Source organism: Neofelis nebulosa, chromosome 2 (assembly GCF_028018385.1).
Source record: "Neofelis nebulosa isolate mNeoNeb1 chromosome 2, mNeoNeb1.pri, whole genome shotgun sequence".
Taxonomy (NCBI): domain Eukaryota; kingdom Metazoa; phylum Chordata; class Mammalia; order Carnivora; family Felidae; genus Neofelis; species Neofelis nebulosa.
In genome coordinates, this window is record NC_080783.1 from 148,668,536 (window position 1) to 148,689,210 (window position 20,675).

Consider the following 20,675-nt stretch of genomic DNA (forward strand, 5'->3'; position numbering starts at 1 on the left):
AGACCAAAAAGTCCATTTTGCCTATCAAAAGATGAAGTAATTGTTGTAATAACGCATTTGTATACGGCCCTGCACTCATGAGAATTAAGGTAATAGCATTGTGATGTTACTAATATTACATCTAAATACAGATATGTATTAATATGTATTTTATGATGACATAAAAAGACAAAAACAAAAATAAACCAAGCCCTATAACATCAGGGGGAAGAATGGTTAAGTCTCTAGGCTTGAGAGGGCGTATCTACTTGAAACTTTCAAATATGAAAGGAAAATGCCTGAAGTTTTCTGTGGGCATTGAAAATGGCACTTTGGAACAACTCTTACATACAAATGTTGGGTAGCATCTGGCGTTCCCTCCCTCCTTTATAAAGGGTACAGGGGGCTTAAGACTGTGAGCTCTGGAATTAGAGTACTTGGGTTTAAATTCCAGCTCCACCATTTACTGGTAGCATTAACACTGGGCACGGTACTTAACCTTTCTGTGCCTCAACTTCCCCATCTGTAAAGTGGAGACAATAACAGTACCCACCCTACAGAAATGCTGTACAGGCTACCTGAAAAAATACATATATGTAAGTTAAAACAGTACCTGATGCACAATAAGCACTCAATAGATGTGAACTATTATTGTTGTTAAGTTAAGTGTTATTATTACCTAATTCTCCAAACTACATAGGGCAGCAACCACTAAAGCATGGTATCCAGGGCTGACAGTGACAGTGCATGTAGGAACCTCTGTGACTGTAAATCTTTTCCTTACTGACATTAATATTCCTTTGGTCAAAGGAGGGAGATGAATACTAACATTTACTGAGTAAAAAGAGTGTAAATGAGAAGGCTAAACTTTTAAAACACTAAAGGAAGGAAAGGAGGAAGAAGCATTAAAGTGAATTTAGAAATAACTATCAATAAACTGTGAAGTACTAGGTCACAAAAGAGTTTTATTATTAGATTTTATAAAGAAAGTAAATAAAAGAAAATCACCCGCTCACGTGATACAGAAAGCCCATCTAACTTAAGAGAAAAAGTAATTGTTGGATGTTAATTATTATATCCAGTATCTAGCATCATGATTACGCAATTCTTTATGTAAAAGAATACATTAAAAGGTGTAGAATTCACTCATTCAACTCATTTGCCAGGCACTTAACAGATGAACTGGGCACTGTGCTAAACACTAGGGAAACAGGGAGGAATGAAATACAGCCCCTGCTTCAGGGAGTTTACAAGCTTTTAGAGAAGACATACATGTAAACAAATAACTCAAATATCACAAATAAATGCTTTAAAAAAGGGTCTGAATGGAGTGCCCCGGGAGCCTTAAAAAGGACACGGCTAACTGCTTATGGGGCACCAGAAAAGACTCTGTCGAACAGTTAACATTTGAGCTGGATCTTAAAAGTGGACAGTTTTCCAGAGTGAAGGAGAGACATTCTAAATATGGGGACAACACGTGTGCCAAAATCATCAAGGAATAATAAGTTTGGAGGATGGTGACATTTCATGTGGCTGAAGCACTAGGTGCCTGAGGGAAAATGAGGCAGGAGAAGTCGGTCTTGGGTTTCATCAGATGGTGTCTCCTGTGCCTTGGGCAGACTTGTGAGCAATGGGGTCCCAGTAAAGGTGTTCCACCAGAAAACTGACAAATCAGTTTGGTTTCTCAGAAAAATAACTCTGGTGCTACTCTGGAGGAGCACTTAAATAGAAGACAACCCAAATCTGAACGTGCTTATTAATAAGATTATTATTCGCATCTTGCCTGAAGAAAACAGCTGCTTTAGCGAAATAGTGTTTCTAAACCAATGAGCACAAATCAATATAAACTGCCATCATTAAGACTAAGAGAACCAAAGTACTTACTCAAAACCATCATACGAATGAATAATTATAATGGTCTCATAGAAAACGGTTAGTTAGGACTATTGTAAAAGCAATATTCAGCTCTAGAACTAAGGTAAAATATGTTTTAAGTGACAAAAAATTATGTGTACTCCAAAATATCAACTATATTTTACTTTTGCTTCTTTATATTTTTGGGTTCTTTTCAAAATTTCCACAATAAGCTAGTAGTACCTTCATAATGAATAATAAATTTTAAACGCAATTATTCATTGCAGTTGATAAACAATTACCTTCATAAACATCTTAAAACTTAACTATTACCTTTTTGTCTCCTTGTTTTCGTCTTCTTAACCCTGGTCTATAATCATCTCCGAATCTCAGAAAATAATAGTAAGAAACTAGCCTCTCAATAGGATCCCTTATAACATTAATGTAAATTGGCTTCTTCTTCACACCAAATCTGAAACAGAACAAAACGTAAAAGGTGAAATCTATATTGTCATTTGTTTTGGGGTGTCCTGAAATTGTAAGTTTGAGGTATTACTTCTATATGGAAAGAAGAATGTGCATTTATTTAAATAAAATAGACTATGTGGAGATTAGGAAACAATTTATGATTATTTGTTACAACATAATAACCAGGAAATAAGAATTTAAAAATCACTGCTGAAGATAAAGAAGGGAAATTTGAACAAAAATAATTTTTTAAAATTTTACCGGCAAGAATTACATAAAACATCTTAATTTTATATAGCGATGATTTCTCATTTCTGGCCCACCAAACCAGACAAACATTATCAACGGATACAGCATTAAGTCCACACAATATGACCACTAGAGTCAACCTTCTGCTCTTGCTGATTTTATTTTTATTATTATTTTTTTAAATCTTCATTTATTTTTGAGAGAGAAAGAGAGAGCGTGAGCTAGGGAGGGGCAGAGAGAGAGGGAGACACAAAATCTGAAGCAGGCTCCAGGCTCCGAGCTGTCAGCACAGAGCCCGACACAGGGCTCAAACTCATGGACCGTGAGATCATGACCTGAGCCGAAGTTGGACGCTTAACCAACTGAGCCACCCAGGCGCCCCATGCTCTTGCTGATTTTAAAGACAAGAGTGAAAGCCATTTGGTTTCAGCACTGTTTCCTTGGGGAATGAGAAAGAGTTGAAGGAACAAAGGAAACACAGAAGGCTTTTACTTTAGCAACCCATGCAGCCCCTAGAATTGTCCAGCTGGCTCCTGTTCTAACATCCTCACTTGTCCCAGTCTTGAAACCTTCGTGTTACCTTGATCTCTACTTTCCTTTATTCTTCACTTAGTACAGTTACCAAGTCCTTTGATTTTTTTCTGCTGTTGGCTTCCCCACAGATCTGACCTGTCCTCATCATTCCCTTCCCTTCCACCACCGCCCTCTCCCAAGGTCTCCAGTTTGGATTACTGCAATAACCTTGTTGGTTTTCTTGCATCAGTGTTTCTCCCTTCCAACCTACCTTTCAGAGCAATTCCCAACTGATATTCCTAGAACACCATTTATTAGATCACTCTTCTTAGAAACATGAAATAACTCTACTGGTTATGTTGACATCGAATCCAAACTCCTTCGCCTGGCTGCTAATGTCTTCTGGCCTATGTCTCAGGCACCACCTTATTGACCTAACTGTATTTTTAACTGTCCTCAAAGAAGAAGCCAGCTATCTGTTATGGTTAGGCCCACCTCTTCTACCTCCCCCAACCTATCACAGTTACTCCTCTTCCTCCTTGCGTGCCTTTGCTCATTCGGTCTTCCTTAACCAGAATGCCAGTCTCATTTTTCCATTTTTTTCTGTCACATTAATTAATTTAAAGAAATACTTTTTTGCATATGCCAGCACTATTATAATATGAAGAGTACAGCCATGGGAAAAAAAATTCCTCGGCTTTGTGGAGCCAATGCTCCACTTGGGAGAGACAACATAAACATAGTAAAAAATACTAAGGAAAAGAATGAAGGGAAAGTAACAGGGACTGCCAGGAGAGGTGGGACGAGTACAATTCAGAAATAGGGTTTTCCAGGCAGGCCTCACTAGTATTAGGTGATGATAGGAGGGAGCCATGTAGATGAAAGTGTTCCAGGAAGATGAAACTCCAGGAGTATGAAGCCCTTTAAGCAGCAAGGTGCCAGGTGTTCTCAAGGAATAGCAAGATGGGCCTGGCTGCAGCAGAATCAGAAATGGAGAGAGAAGGGGGTGGGGTGGAGGAAATGCAGATCATGTGGGCCCCGTAGATCTTTATGAGCATCAGGACGGCAGCCTGACTGAGTCAGCAGGGACGTATCATGATATGGGATGTAATGTACAGCATGGTGACTGTGGTTACCAACACTGTATGGTAAACTTGAAAGTTGCTATGAGAATAGATTTTTGAAAAGTTCTCACCATAACAGCAGCAACAAGATGGAAATTATTTGAGGGGAAGGATGTGTTAACTAACCTTATTGTGGTAAACATTTTACAATATATACGTGCATCAAATCATCACATTGTACACTTTGAACTTACACAACATATATCAATATCTCTCAATAAAGCAGGAGGGGGAAAAACAACCATTGGCTGCTGTTTTGGAGCAAAACACAGAGGGCCAATAATGCAATCTTGTAAAGTCTAGACAGCCTGTGGCACAAGGTACTATCTGCTTTCACGGACACCTGCACCCAGGAGCTACTGCTCTCAGGCAAGTCTATCCACTGCTTATCTTAGTCATGCTTGTCTTATAAGTTGAGAATTTTCTCCTTAGCACCATGATCAACCATTTGAGAATAGGAACAGTACTCTACATTTCTTTTTATAGATTTCACAAGGCCTAGTATACATAAATACTTGCCCACTGATTAATTAGTACTAATTTGAAAGATTAGAAAAATACTAACAATCTCTCTGAAAATAAGAATCACGATGAGAAATGATACAACTAAGCCTGGGTTGTAGGACTCTGGTAAGAGACAAGTGAAAGTTGCTTATTCTTTTAAACCACTCCTGGTATGTCCACTCATGTGTCCACAGAAACCTTCATTTTAGTGAATAGCTTAGAATTTAAATTTCCCTTCTTACTAAAATCTTTTTCCGAAGGCACTAAAAAGCAAATAGCTAAACTAACCAACCATGTCTCCCCCTTATTTCTGCCTACTGCAATCAATGTCTTACACACAGCGGGCATTCTATAAATGTTTTATACTTAATTCTTAAGCAAATGAGTAGTGAAAGAGACTACAGATAAGAGAAAAAAGCAAGGTGCCTGGATAACTGGATTCTTTCAGTCTCTAAATTACTGAAAATTAACTAAACAGGAAGTTTCTAACCTACAAATAAGCTGTATTCTATAAGAACTGTTTTGCGTGTAAAAAGTGGTCAGCTGTCTTGAATTTCAGTTCTTTTCTCACCATTAACACTTAAGGTCACTAAAATTTGTGTTCACATGGAAATACTGAAAACTACAGAGAATCCTTTTCTAAAACATTAATTACAATATTACAGTTGTGAATTGTTGATCAGAATTGGGATGCATTTTTTATTTTTTTTTAAAAAAATTTTTTTTTTTCAACGTTTTTTATTTATTTTTGGGACAGAGAGAGACAGAGCATGAACGGGGGAGGGGCAGAGAGAGAGGGAGACACAGAATCGGAAACAGGCTCCAGGCTCCGAGCCATCAGCCCAGAGCCTGACGCGGGGCTCGAACTCACGGACCGCGAGATCGTGACCTGGCTGAAGTCGGACGCTTAACCGACTGCGCCACCCAGGCGCCCCGGGATGCATTTTTTTAAGTGAACAACTCATAAAACTATAAAACCAATAATGCAGTAAAAATTTTTTCACAATGTTTTAAAGGAGGAAACAATATCATTACAAATATATGGCACTGTCACACTGGGCATTACACTGGAAGCTCCATGAGGGCAGGACTGTTTCCCTCTTGTTCATGGCTTTGTTCCTAGTATTTAGCACAGCGCCAGACACACGAGTGTCAAATATCACAGAATTACATTGAACAGACTATTGAGAAGTAACCACTTAGGAAGCCTTTCTGTGGGACAGTGCACTCAGTAGTGAGAAGAGGTGGGGAGGCATCAGGAATACACAGATGCTACATAAAATAAGTGGAACGTCTTGTAACAGGAAGCAACAAGGAAGGGAAAGTACAAGACCGTGGGGTAAGGGCTCCAATCTTCAGACTGTGGGATTTCCCGGGAACCCCCTTACCATCTTCTCCATTATTAGCCACTGACAGCCCTGAGTCATTCTCTTGGGAATTACCTCCTTCCCGTATCATCTTCCATCACTGCTTCCTCTTTTTTCCTTCCCCCTAGTCCCCGACATGTGGGACAGACAGCAATTCTTACCAAGTGGCAGTGAAAAGGGGATATGACACTTTACCAAATTCTCCTTGCTGTCTGGAAGATGACTTTCTGGAACATGGCTTGGGATGGCATTTACCTGTATGAAGTATGATTTCAATGAAATACATGTGAACTCATTCTGAAGATGGATAAGACTACTGTTTATAAGGTAGGGTATGGTTATAAGGTAGGATATGGCTATATAGACAAGAAAGCAAGAGATTCTAACAGAAAACAGGCATGGTAAAAACAGCATCTGGGCTGTTTAGCTCAGCTGGTTAGGAAACAGGCATACTTTTAGGTTTGTGGGTTTAATTCTTTTGCCAACCAGGTAGTTTTGTACAGGGGGAAGTGTTCTATGGTTGTAAACTCTGCCTTTAACCTGACCAGGCATCTGAACTGTTCCTCAGGAGGGCTCAGGTGGAAGAAGAGACAACCCATCTTCATTCCAAAAAATATAAACTATTATTATTGACCTGTTAGAACATGATCTTCCTAGGAAAAGAACAGCATCATTTGGTAGGCATCTGTAATGTTCTATAAAGATCAAAAGGCAAAAGTCTAATGTGAGCAGCAGGTTGGTAAGAAGACATTTTAGGAACCTTGCTCTTGCCACATCAGCATATGTGGAGTGACAAAGCATGGACACAAACTCGGCTCGTTTCTTTACAACCACACCCTATATATTTTGGACAGATGAGCAGGCATCAAGAATTGTCAATAGAGCAAGTACATACCCAGAACATCTGAAAGGAACCTTTTCAACAAGCTGGACAGATCTCAAAGAGGGCTGACTAGCCTTCAGGAAGCACAATGCTTTATGATTTCTGCTTCATACTAGGTGTAACATCTCTAGGAAAGCAGCAGTCTCACTGCTTAGATGGGACACTCCCATCTAATATATATTTATTCTGGACTCTCTTAGCCCTAAAGGGTTCACAGAAATTTCAAATCCTCCCCAGTGTGGCAGGTTCCCAGTGTCTTGTTTTGAAAATAGTATATGACCTGTTGGTATTTGTTGGTTCCGCTGGTGATGTTGTGATTTTTGTAGTAATTATTTATCTCTTAAAAAGGGCATTCATCTACTATACGTCTATTAAAATAGCCCAAATTAAAAAAAAAAATTAAAAAAAGGTCTAACAATACCAAATGGTGGCAAGAATACACAGCACCTGGGCCTCCCATACATTGTTGGTGAGATTGCAGAGTAACACAGCCACATGAAAAAAGTTCCGCAGTGTCCTAGAGTTACCATACAATCTAGCAGTCCCACTTGTAGCTTTTACCCAAGAGAAACGAAGACATATGTTCACATAAAACCTGAGTGCAGGGGCGCCTGGGTGGCTCAGTCGGTTAAGCGTCCGACTTCAGCTCAGGTCATGATCTCAAGGATTGTGGGTTCGAGCCCCACGTCGGGCTCTGCGCTGACAGCTCAGAGCCTAGAGCCTGCTTCGGATTCTGTGTCTCCCTCTCTCTCTGTCCCTGCCCTGTGCACGCTCTGTCTCTCTCTCTCCCTCAAAAATAAATAAAGATTAAAAAACAAAAACACAAGAAAACCTACGTGCAAATGTTTCCGCAGCCTTATTCATAATCAACAAAAGCTGGAAACCCAAGTATGCAGAAACTGGTGAATGGATAAAGACTGTGGCATATGCACACAACGGAATACTACTCATCCAAGAATTAACTACCAATATGCATAAATTGGATGCATGCCAAAAGTCTATGCTAAGTGAAAGAAGCCAAACTCAAAAGACCTGGTGACTAATTAAAAGTATGTGGTGAAGAAAAGGGTTGTCCAAGAGGACTCTAGGTTCTGGCTTCCATGTCTTGATAAATAAACACGGGGAAACTTCCCAAAAGGGAATAATGGAGGCAAAGACAAGAGTCTTGAGCAATACCTTAGCTGGGAACAGGAAGGGCCAGCACAGATTCAGGTAGGGAGAAGAAGAAAACACCGGTAGGACAATGCAATAAATGAAAGGAGACAGAATTTTAAAAGAACATAACACTGCTTTGCATGAGACACAGAACCTACTGCTTCATATACATTATCATATTTAATCCTCACAACCACCATGAAGTAGTTACTTTAATTATCTTCACTTTATAAACGGGGAAAACGCAGACCTGAAGTAACGTGCCGGTAAGGAACCGAAGGGATTTAACTGCAGGTCTGGCTGGCTTCAGAGACAGCTCCCTAGCAGTCTACAGGATCAGTGCTGTAAAAAGGGCTGGTGGTACGAGGTCAATAAAATGGCAACTCTCGCATATTGCCTGTAATGATTAAAATAAGGAATGTTTCTCTAGTGTTGTGACGTATTTGTTGAAAGCTATAGAAAATGGTGCTGACTTCAACCGGCTCAGGAGAGAATTACAGGGTAAAATGGACAATCTCACATAAATCCATAGACCAACAAACTATATTAGGCCTAAAATATTGTCACTTTATTACTCTCTAGGATACCTTAGACCTAGTGAAGCACTCAGTTATGTGTCTCTTGTCCTGACGTATCTGTGCTTTACTGATTGACCTTAATTGTTCTGAAAAAGACAACAGGGGTGATGTGGACAAACCAAATGACAGTGATAAAAACCCATACTCTTTCCTGGGGACAACCACAAAGGTACACACCTGACATGTACCTGAATAAAACTGCTGTACCAAAAATCATTTCCAAATAGCTAAGACAGATACCGACATGTTAGCCATAGGTAGCTAGGTCATGGACAATCTCAGCAGACTGATCGAAACCAGCATGAACAGTTTTCTTTTAGCTGAATATTATTCTATAAAGGCAAATGTCACTGAAATAAACCAAAGAGATGTTCTAATGTTTTTATTTTGTAAAATCTGAAAAAAGTCAAAGTGGAGGTAATAGATGGTGCTGGTTAGGAGTATGAATTTAAAAGGGAGGATGATCTGTAATATTTTCACTGTTTATAATAAAACATAATTCCGGGGGGAAAATGGGGCTTCAGTGAACTCACTGAAGACAAGAACTACAACTTATTCAACTTCATGTGGCCTATACTCTAGGACATTTTGAAAATGTCCAACCTATACAATTTTTTAAGTGGAAAATTTCTACATTCATGACATTAATGATCATATCTGCATTACTTTAAAATTATGGTGTTCACTAACTGAATAGAAAAAAAACGTAATTGTACACTAAAAAGAATGAGGAAATATGCTAAAAAAAATCGAGAGTAAAAAAAAATCAAGAATGAGACTAAGACAGAAAGGAGCAAGACAGGACAGGAATACAAACTTGGAACAAAGATATTTCTGTTATTATGCTAAAGTCCTGAATAAAACCAGGTAAATATAACCAAAACATGGCTTGAGCACATATAGGTTTATATATAAAATGTGTGTTTCTTAGTGATTGGTCTAAACCAGAAACCACTTTTCATTTTTTATTTCTTTATCTTGCTTCCTGGGTTTCTGGGGTCATACTAAGTTTATATGCTTTTCAGGGACTCTTTTAAAACAAATGAAAAGCTATGTGATTAAATATTTCTTTCACCAAATTCAACTGTTTTCTCCTAAAGGCAAGTATTTTAGTGGACTCCACAAAGTACTATGGCAGTCCAGAATACATTTTGAAGAATAAAGTATTTTAAAAATTAGTAAGGTTATGTTTCTTTCCTCTTAGTCATTCATGGTGAGTATGCCTGTTACACTAAAATTTATTTTAAAAGATACTAGTTACATCTACCATAGTTCTTGATGATATACATCAAAATACATTTCCTCTAGGTGATTTCTTTTAGGTGTTTATTTAAAATCTTGTAAAAGTCCGTTGAAATGTTTTACAATATTTTTAACCTCTAATAGCATGAGACCCATTATGAAAATACTCAAAATCATTTAAATATTCGTTAGTATTTAATAAATGAGATTAATCTTTTCAAGAAATTTTGTAACTTTTTCATCTGCAAGAACCCTAGCATATACCAGAGCTTCAAGTACAAGACTTTTGCCAAAAGCAAAAGCACTCAATATATTATTTTAATAATGGAAACCTCAAGTATTAGAAACCAAGCTGTATTTGGAAAAAATAAATCATTTAGGTGAAAGAGTAACAAACATTCAATTGAAGGATAATGCAGCCCTCAGGGAAAATATGCATATGAATCGAGTTTATGAAATTGGTTCAGTGCCTCTGCAAGGAAAAAATAATTAGTTTATTTTAAAGCTGCCCATAAAATGTTTTCAATATTGCATTATGAATTATTTACAGAAAAATGTACATCTAACTTTAAAGCTACCATTTTACGGAAACATCTTGAGTACCGTGGAGCTAGAAATAAGAATATATTATTTCATGTACATAATATTCTGGAGATTCCCTTTTAATTACATGCTTTTCAAAAAGTTAAGGTTTAGTATCTGAATCAGTAATAATTCACTCAACTCTTTTTCTTTTCAAATTCAAGAAGTTAAAATGACTGGGATATCAATTTAATTTTCAAATTTTACACAGAATGTTCTCTGGAGTTGACAAACACGAGACAGTATATTACTTTGAAGTCATGACTGCTAATGAAATGACTGAGGGGACCATGTCTGAGCTTAAATCATTTTAAAAATACATTTTAGATGTGTCTTTGAAGTTAGTACAGGTTATTGAGGAAAAGATTTGGATTTGAGGTTTTACTATATAATGCTACACTATGTGCTGTGAAAAAGCATTCAAATGGATTCACAGAGTAGCCCATGTTTAGAACACACCTTGTGCCCAGTTTTTGGAACAGTATCTTAATATGGCACAGACTCCAGGGGGAGCCACACAGGACTTGCATACCATGCAAATGCCTGGAGTTTTATGAACTTTTCTTGAGAGAATTATGATAGGAATACCCTGAACCCATTCCACCCCAAAAATATGGAAAATGAGAATTATTTATCTCGTTTCAGACAAATCACCATAAAGGAAAATCACCATCTTTTTAACAGTCTCTTTTGAATACACCACAATTTTAAAACAAACACAAGGTGGCCTAAAAGAAAGTGTATACTTTTCTATGTCTTGGCTGAAATGCAGAGGCATTGGGAAACCAAAAACTGTGTGATGGGGTTCTCCGCTTTCTCAGTTCTCGGTCAATGATGTGTTAAGTCAGAATCTGACTGGCCTCTAGGTTAAAACGTGGGGCTCTCCTAAAATAGTGTCATTTAGTTGTAAAAGACACATAAACAGAATAATGATAAATAACTTTAAAGAGTATTACCTGCATTTAGTCTAATTTGAATTTCCAAAATTAATATGACAATTTTCAATTTATGAACACTAGAGGGCAGTAAAACACTAGAAGGTATATTTAAATTACATTATCTAAAAGTGGCAAAGGCAAGCCAGTAGTACATTTTTAAAAATCAAAATAGTAACAATTTAATACATTTGTGTCTTTTTAGGTTGCTAAGGTACAAAGCATTCTTCAGTGTGTCATTTCAGGTATAACTTACTTTGCAAAATCCAAATAAGAAACATGTCCATGATAAAACCCTGGTTTCATCTCTTTCCAGGAAGTTATATTCTTTACAAAGCGTACCTAAAATAGGAGAACACACTCATTACTTAAGTTCAACTTAAAGAAAAATGAAATTTGATGATAGTAAAATAGTTTCCATTTAGGCTTTTAAAACAAATCACACCAGTTTGACAATTACAGAGCTTGAAACACAGGTTTCAACTAAGGAGAGCACAGTGTGATCTGTAATTACCAATTCATCATAGAGAGAGCTATTATCACCACACTCAGAAAAGAGTGAGACAGAAGCCTGAAAAACCCACACAATGCAATCATTTACAATGCTGCACAGTGAGTAATTCACAAGGGGTGAGGGGAGGGTGGGTACCAACACACGCGCTCAAGTCTGTTTTTGACTCCCAGAAACTCATTATTCACAAAAAATCATATTAATGGCTCAAAGAATGAAACAAAAAAAGTAATCCTTAAACCAAAATGATTAAAGATGATGATTAATTAGAGAACTTTAAAGAACTAAAGATATCATAAGATTGTTGATAAAAAAGGTTAATAAAATTAGAGATGTGATATAGAAAAAATTTTTTAAAATCTAAATATGTCACTATCACTATTTTAATTTGCTGGAATTAAAAGTATGCAAAAGATTAGTTAATAAAAAATTCTTTTACTGCAAATATATTTTAAAAATTTAAAGAACTGGTTAATACAGAACTTGATAAGCCTAAGTATCACCAGCTATAAAAGAGCAGTGATACACAATTTCTCAAAGAAAAATGGCATCTGTTTTTGATAAGCAAATTTCTGAATGATAAACAGCAAGTGGCAAAGAATCTTCTAGGGACTAGATATAGTGTAGGGGCGGGTTAGGGGGTAGAGAAGGGCTAATGAGTAGGGGGCCCAGCACCCTAAACTGCACTGAAAGCATCTGCAAGCTGTGACCACAGCCTCTAAAGCACAGGCCTATCAACTGCATACTTCTGACAATTTATCAATCTTTCATTTACGTTTTAGAATAGTTAGTCATATGGAAATATTCTGGACCACTTCTACCAGATTAGTCAATAAATTAATAGCACTGAATGATGATGGCTACCTCCTAGAAAAGGCCTGTTGGTAGGGCAGAGCACAAAACAGTGCAGAAGCAGCCATATGTCAGAGAATGTGAACTAGGGAAAAACAGAAGGTTCTGAGCAAATTTATTTTTTAGGGGAAGCATTAATAACTCATATGCTAACAGAAATAGAGTTCTGGGGTGCCTGGGTGGCTCAGTCAGGTGAGCGTCTGACTGCGGCTCAGGTCATGATCTTGCAGTTGACAAGTTCGAGCCCCCACATTGGACTCTGTGCTGACAGCCTAGAGCCTGCTTTGAATTCTGTGTCTCCCTCTCTCTCTGCCCCTCCCCCGCTCATGCTCTGTCTTAAAAATAAACAAACATTAAAAAAAAAATTAAAAAAGAAAAGAAGTAACAGAGCTCTTGGAAGTGATACGAACCTTATCTTATTATCTTATACACACACAACACCCTTAAATTAAATCTGAAAACTACTACCATCATGTAGATGATAAAATTATGTTGCCTTAGAAAATACACCTGAGTGCCCCGTAGTTGGTTGAGCATCCAACTCTTGACATCGGCTCAGTTCATGATCCCAGTGGGATCAAGACCCATGTCAGGCTCTAAGCTGAGTGTGGAGCCTGCTTGAGATTCTCATATTCTCGTATTCTCTCTCTCTCTCCCCCTGCTCTCCCCAACTTGTTTTCTCTCAAAAAAAAAAAATACAAAATTATATTTTAGCAGATATTTATGACTGTTCCCCACCAAAAAAAAAAAAAAAAAAAAAAAAGAGCCAAATGTGTGATTTGAGCTTCTCATGTTGTTCCCTATCTGTTTAAGGAAGGCACCAAATAAAATAAAAATACCAAATTGCAAATGAAAAACAAACAGAAAATGAAAAATTAGATAACCCAAAAACTGAATCCTTAAAAAATTTTACATGTTGAATATGAAAAGTCCTTATAACTGCCATTTACTAGTAATTATTTCATATAAGCTTTTGCTTCTGTGAAAATCAGCTCCATTACTTCAGCCGAAAATGAGGGGGAAACAGAAAAGAAGGAAAAGAGAAAAGGAATGGGAAATGGTGGTTTAAGGGTACTTAAGGCATAGTTAGCAACTCAGCTTTATTTCCCAGAAGCCTAGATTTAATGGGGATGTGATGGTGTGGGAGAGAAATGAAAGGAGATGCTAGACTGGAATCTGAGAAAACAGTGTTACATAAACCAAATGTTAGAGCGGATCAATGGTACAAACTGTGAGTACACTATGGTAAAAGATTCAGGTGGAAATAAGAGTTAGGTATAAATATAAACTTCAAGCATCCCTCATTCTTCCACCTTTCCTAAGGATGGTCAGGATTAAACTGAACCCTCCTAAGAACATGCTTTATCCAGCACGTGTCCTTCAACGGGAGGTGAAGAGCCCAGGAAGCTGGATAATATCTGTACTGCTGCAGGGCTTCTCAAACTCAATGTGCAAATGGATCATCTGGGACTCCTGTTAAAATGCAGATTTTGATTCAGCAGGTCTGGAGTGGGGCCCAAGATTCTGCACTTCTAACAAGTCTCCACATGATGGCACGTCAATGGACCACATGGAGAAGCAAGCCTTCAGCATGGGTAGGCCCAGGAGCTTCAGCTTGGTTTTATTTACACGAAGCTTGTTTTTGTAGTGCTTTGCAGAGGAGGCCCTGAGGTGTATAAAAGCTCTTCAGCAAAGATATATCTCATATTCACTGCTTTTATAATAAGGGAAAAAAAGTGTACTGAAATAGAATGAACTTTTAAAGACTGCCTTGTAAGCTCCCACAGTACATAAAACAGAAGTGAGGACAGGGGCAGAATAAACCCTGCCTACTCAGTCTCCTCCTACCCACGCAGTGATGCCTGGGGCATACTAGAACCAAAGGATTCCAAGAAACACTATTTAAAAGCGAATAGAGGGGCGCCTGGTGGCTCAGTCGTTAAGCGTCCAACTTCAGCTCAGGTCATGATCTCACGGTTCGTGGACTGGAGCCCCACATCGGGCTCAGTGCTGACAGCTCGGAGCCTGAAGCCTGCTTCGGATTCTGTGTCTCCCTCTCTCCCACTCTGCTCATACTCTGTCTCTCTCTCAAAAATAAACAAACATTAAAAGAAATTTTTTAAAAACCTAACAGAAATGAGAAAAAGGGTTGTGCCCTCCAGTTGGACTCAGGGAAGTTTAGTGATGGCGGAGAACAGAACAAGGCAGGCATCTTCCACTGTTGTCACCAACCTCAAACCCTCTTGTTTACAGAATCAGCATTTTAGATGTGAAAGGGACTTCGGAGATCCTGTACCCCTTATTTTATAGATAAAAAAACCTGGAGCTCAGGAACCATATACTGTAGATTTTGGTCCAATCATCCTTCTAGGCCACATGCTAACTTCCTTAATACATTATTGTTCAATTTAAACAAGGAGGAAAAAACCCAGAAGGATGTGAAAAGGAGAATAGCATTTGTATCATGTTTCTGATCAACAAACTTGGGCACTGAGAATTTCAGGTTTTATCCACTGCCAAGGAAACCCCTCAGATCCAGTCATTCAAAACTCCTCAACCTACAAGACCTCAAAGCTGTTGACAAAACTCTCAAAACTGTTTATTTTCCTGATCACATTCATTATACTCTCAGCTTCCAATTTACCCTGTTCATTACTCTCGCATTGGACAACCATTTGTCAACAATGACCGTTGACTTACTCTTGCCTTTTTACTGTCTTGGGTAACCTCAAGGGGTGCTGAACACCGTCAGTCAAAAGTAAGAGACCTGGTTTAAATGTCTATGCAGGGCTTTTGAATTTTATTTCCTAAAATCGTTCTGAGGTAAATTCACGTGAGTTATTGCTTTTAAATTCTCTACACTATTACTGTTAAAGTCTCTCAAAACACACAGAATCTTCTGCTAATCTCCAACTATGACAACACCGAAGGCTACGTATGTGCATGTGTTTTTTTTTCCTTTCATCTCACAAACATTTTACCAGGGCGATGTGTTAAAGTCTCAGTAATAAAGCTGTGGCTGATTTACAATCAGCAATAAATCAAAAGATGCTGAGCTGAGATTTACCTTCTCATTACAGGGAAGAAAAAAAGTGCTAAGCAAACAAATGATGTCAATAAGGTTCAAGTGGCAGTTCAGACTAATCTGCAGGGTATTTGGAGCATTTAGAAGTATCATTTACATACCACTGAAGTTCTATCACAATCCTTTAAACCCCTTTGAGGAACAGTCTTTTTTGAAAAGTTTCCTTTTCAAAGTATGAATTTCGCTGCTTGTCCCGAGTTTCCCTGCCTCTCCACTCTCTATCCCCCTTCTCTCCCTCTGTCAGGAAGCCTCACTGCAGCTCCCGCTCTACCACTGGCTGCCTTCTCACCTCTCCTGCTCCATTGTCTCTTCTGGCTTTCCTCTGCAGTGGGGCATTCTGCTCCAGACCTTGAGATAAAGCTCTGGAATACAGAGGAGTGAGTGGAAATCGAGATCAGGTGAACAAGCTTCTACAGCACTCACTGGGTGCACTCTCACCAACTATACTTGGCACTAGTGAAAGGTAAAGGGGTGGGCGAAGGGAGCAAAACATAATAGTGGCAAATGAAGTTAAAGAGACGGAAGACCCTGAAAACAGTGGCTTGGGGAGAAGACATAATGTCACTGTAGTGACTTTACTCAAAGAGTAGTTCCATACCCCCACTGAAATAGGCTATCAAGAAGGATGTTTCAGAAGCAGTTGTTAGATACGCTACATGAAAAGAGATGTTTTTATAGCTAGCCTGAAGCAGATCCGAAACTGTGATTTTTGTCAGATTTTATAACTCAAGCAGAGTCAGGCTAGCAAGTAATCAGAGGAGACCTTTAGGGAAAACCCAAGCAATGTAGGGAGTGGTGCTGTGATTTATTTGCTGGTGGAATCAGACTGAACCAGTGCTACAGGAAAAAGCGAAGAAAGCACCATCTCACAACAGCGCACCTAGACCTACATTCTTAATAAGATTAATCTCAACATTATGATTATCTGAAAGAACTTGTTTTCACTATCTAAAAGTAGCAATGTCATCCTGACAATCCTGGCCAAATTCCAACTTTGTAATTACTACCTAGTGAACGAATACTACTATTAACTCGGATAATTACTATCTACCAAACTCCTACTCATGCCTATACTTAAAATAAATATCCATTGTACAGCTGTGGGTAGTTTTTCGAGACTAAACTAGAGAGAAAGTTTTCTATGCAAAAAGGAAAAGTGAATAATAACTGGATAAAACATAAGAAAGGTTCGGCAGCAACAGAACACAGTATCTTCACCAAAGTTCAGGATTGTGTTGTTCAGGCTTTCCTTTGCAGGAGGCTCAGTGGGTGTGTCTCAAATCACCGGAGGTAAGGGGAGAACACATTGCCATCGATAAAAGGGGTTCATTCTGCCAGTAATTATCATCAGTGGTACTATGCTCAACTAGGAACTACTTTCAGTACCTAAGTTCATTTGTTCTCTCATTCATTCTTTCAACAAAAATTTTATGGAGCATATATACTATGTCTCAGACACCATTCTAAATACAAGGAATACTGGGGCACCTGGGTGGCTCAGTCAGTTGAGCGTCCAACTTCAGGTCAGATCATGATCTCACAGTCTGCGAGTTCGAGCCCCATGTCAGGCTTTGTGCTGGCAATGCAGAGCCTTCTATGGATTCTCTGTCTCCCTCTCTCTCTCTGACCCTCCCATGCTCACTCCCTCTCAAAAATAAATAAATATTTTAAAAAATTTAAAGATTAAAAACAAGGAATATGGTAATGAATAAAACAGACACGGTTCCTGCCCTTTAGGAGCTTATACAGAGGAAAAGACCAATAGTAAACAAATGAGTAAGTAATAAGAAAGATCCAGAAAGAATGCTGATGGTACACAGTAACTTGGAAGAAGTATTTAATATATAGGATGGGTAGCAAGGTTTTTCTGAGAGGATGTCATTTAAGCTGAAATGTTAAAAGGATAACATGAAGCCAATCAGGAGAAACCAGAACACTCTAAGATGGAATGGTTAAGTGCAGAAGCCTTGAAGTGGAAAAGGACTGGTGCAGACAATGAACCAAAAGGCCAGCGTGTGGCTGGTAAACAAGAGGATACAGCAATGGACGAGGACTAGATTTAAAAGAGCCTGTTGGTCTAGGTAAGGAATCTGGATTTTGTTGGGGAGGTGGGAACATGAATTTAAAGATTAAGCTTCACTATCCTATGAAGATTATAATACGTATGTTCTCATAACCCCACTGAGACCTGTGTTCTAGATATTTTGCTACTTAAACTATAGTTCAAGGACCAGAAGAATCAGTTTTGGCATCAGGTGGAAGATTTTTTAGAAATTCACATTATCAGGTTCCATCTTAGTCTTCTGAATCGGAATCTATACTTTAACTGGTGGTTAATATACACATGACAGGATAAGAAGCACTCATCTAAAGTGATGCTTGAAAAATCAGTATCTGCAACTAATCAAATCATAGGCATTAATCAAAGATCAGAAGGTGTCTTAACTGTGAATTAAAAGGAAAAAAAAATCACTATGTTGTCCTACACAGAATGCAAATTCTGGATATTTTCAATGCTTAGAAAAGGACTAAATATGATCACAAACCTAAACATATGAGTGTAGAAAAGAATTCAGAAAGATCCTAAAAGATGCTGCCACTTAACACCTATTTGACAGTTACTTTAAAGACAAGACGTTCTCTAATGTAGAAGTATGTTCATGATAGCAGAGTAAACTTCATTTTCCAACTATAAGTGCTAAATGATTACCTGTCTCTTGCCAATTCCTGCCTATTCATTGAGTAAGGCACATCTCACAAATATAACTCCCAAGACTGCCTCCGGCTCACTCTCATTGCTTCGTCTTCCCACGCCTCACATTCTCAAATGTTTATCTTTCCAATCCCTTGTTCTAACTTTCCCTCTTCTTTTATTCCAATTTCTTCATTGTGAAAAATCCCTAAACTACAGAAAAGATGAAAGAATAATATGGTCAAAATCTGCATACTCATGCACTAAGATTCACTAACTTCACCTTTTGCCACCTTTGCTTATCTCTTTGTTCTTTCTCCATATGCACACACACAGTTTTTTTCTGAACCATTTGAAAACAAGTAGCAGACATTTTTGATCAAAGATCCAGTTACAGATCACACATGACGTTTGGTTTTCATGTCTCTTTAGTCTCCTCACCTCTAGAGAGGACTGTCTTGCCTTACCCCCATCCATACCTGGTTTAGTTGTCATGATATTGATACCTTAGAAGAGTTCAAGATGATTATTCTAGAGAGTGTTCCAACAAGACGGATTTCTCTGTTTCTTTCAAGATTAGGTCTAGATTGGGGCGCCTGGGTGGCGCAGTCGGTTAAGCGTCCGACTTCAGCCAGGTCACGATCTTGCGGTCCGTGAGTTTGAGCCCTGCGTCAGGCTCTGGGCTGATGGCTCAGAGCCTGGAGCCTGTTTCCGATTCTGTGTCTCCCTCTCTCTCTGCCCCTCCCCTGTTCATGCTCTGTCTCTCTCTGTCCCAAAAATAAATTAAAAACGTTGAAAAAAAAATTAAAAAAAAAAAAAAGATTAGGTCTAGATTAAACATTTTGGTAAGAAACATTTTGCATTAAATAATTTTGTGAGAATATCATGAAGTGATATTTCCTTTTTTTTTTTTTTTTAAAGATTTTTAAGTATTTTCTACACTCCGTGTGGGGCTCAAACTCACAACTCTGAGATCAAGAGCTGCATGCTCTTCTGACTGAGCCAGCCAGGTACCCCAGATCTTTTCTTTAAACAGTCCTCATAGTTCCTGCATCTATGTTTTATGTTCCGAGTAAATTACAAAGAAGCTTCTTCAAAGATGTGGACTTGCTTTTTCGTTCCTATTTCAACAAAGAATATAGCACAAACTCTGTATATACTACATACTCAAAAATAAATGAAAACTTGAAAGGAGAGTGGCCAACTACTTCTCAGGATGATAGAGTATGCATAGATAGCTATTACCCACTCAGTAGTTTTAGATCAGACTCAAAATATTTGGACTTTGCCTCTAAATTTTTTGAGAAAAATAATTAAGCATGTGAGCAATTTAGTACAATGCCTAGTACAGTATGTATAAAATACATTTAGGAAAGAACTGGAGCTAAAAAGTATTTCTCTACACAAGCACAATTTAAGTGCTGTTCATCATGTAATCCCACTGCATTTAAGATAGTGTTTATCAGGGCGCCTGGGAGGCTCAGTTGGTTAAGAGTCTGACTTCGGCTCAGGTCATGATCTTGTAGTTCACAGGTTTGAGCCCTGTGTCAGGCTCTGTGCTAACAGCTCAAAGCCTGGAGCCTGCTTCTGATTCTGTGTCTCCCTCTCTCTTTGCCCCTCCTCTGCTTGTGCTCTGTCTCTCTCTCTCTCTCTCTCTCGAAAATAAACATTAAAAAAAAATTTTTTTAAAAAGATAGTGCTTTTCTTTTAATGTTCTTTTTGTCTACATGTAACTCATGAGCTATTGAAAGAAAAACAGAAGCTTTAGCTCATCCAAATGTAACTGGGAAAATGTATCACTACATGATGCCTATAAATGTCGTATGTGGAGAGCTTCCATAGATTCTTACTTCATAAAAAAAAATGGTCAATGTCACTGTCAGATACTTGTAGCTGTCATAAAACTTTGTAATGCTGGACACAAAATAAGCAAGATAACTTTACTTTTCTAAAAAAATACTACGGGGCTCCTGGGTGGCTCAGTCAGGCATTCAACTCTTAATTTCAGCTCTGGTCACGATCTCACAGTTCATGAGTTTGAGCCCCATTTGGGATTCTTTCTCTGTCCCTCTCCCTCTCTGCCTCTCCCCCGCACATGCTCT

The 20,675-nt window shown here is 38.4% G+C and overlaps 1 protein-coding gene across 4 annotated transcripts in view; it reads right to left on the minus strand.

The window, feature by feature from the left end:
• Positions 1-20,675, minus strand: part of HS2ST1 (heparan sulfate 2-O-sulfotransferase 1) — a 175,490-nt gene that overhangs the window by 15,253 nt on the left and 139,562 nt on the right. For all 4 annotated transcript variants that reach the window (XM_058716694.1, XM_058716695.1, XM_058716696.1 and 1 more), the window contains 2 exons: positions 11,690-11,775; positions 2,167-2,305 (listed from right to left, as the gene is read on the minus strand). In XM_058716694.1, coding sequence (XP_058572677.1) covers positions 2,167-2,305; positions 11,690-11,775 — 225 coding nt within the window. The remainder of the gene's footprint in view (positions 1-2,166; positions 2,306-11,689; positions 11,776-20,675) is intronic.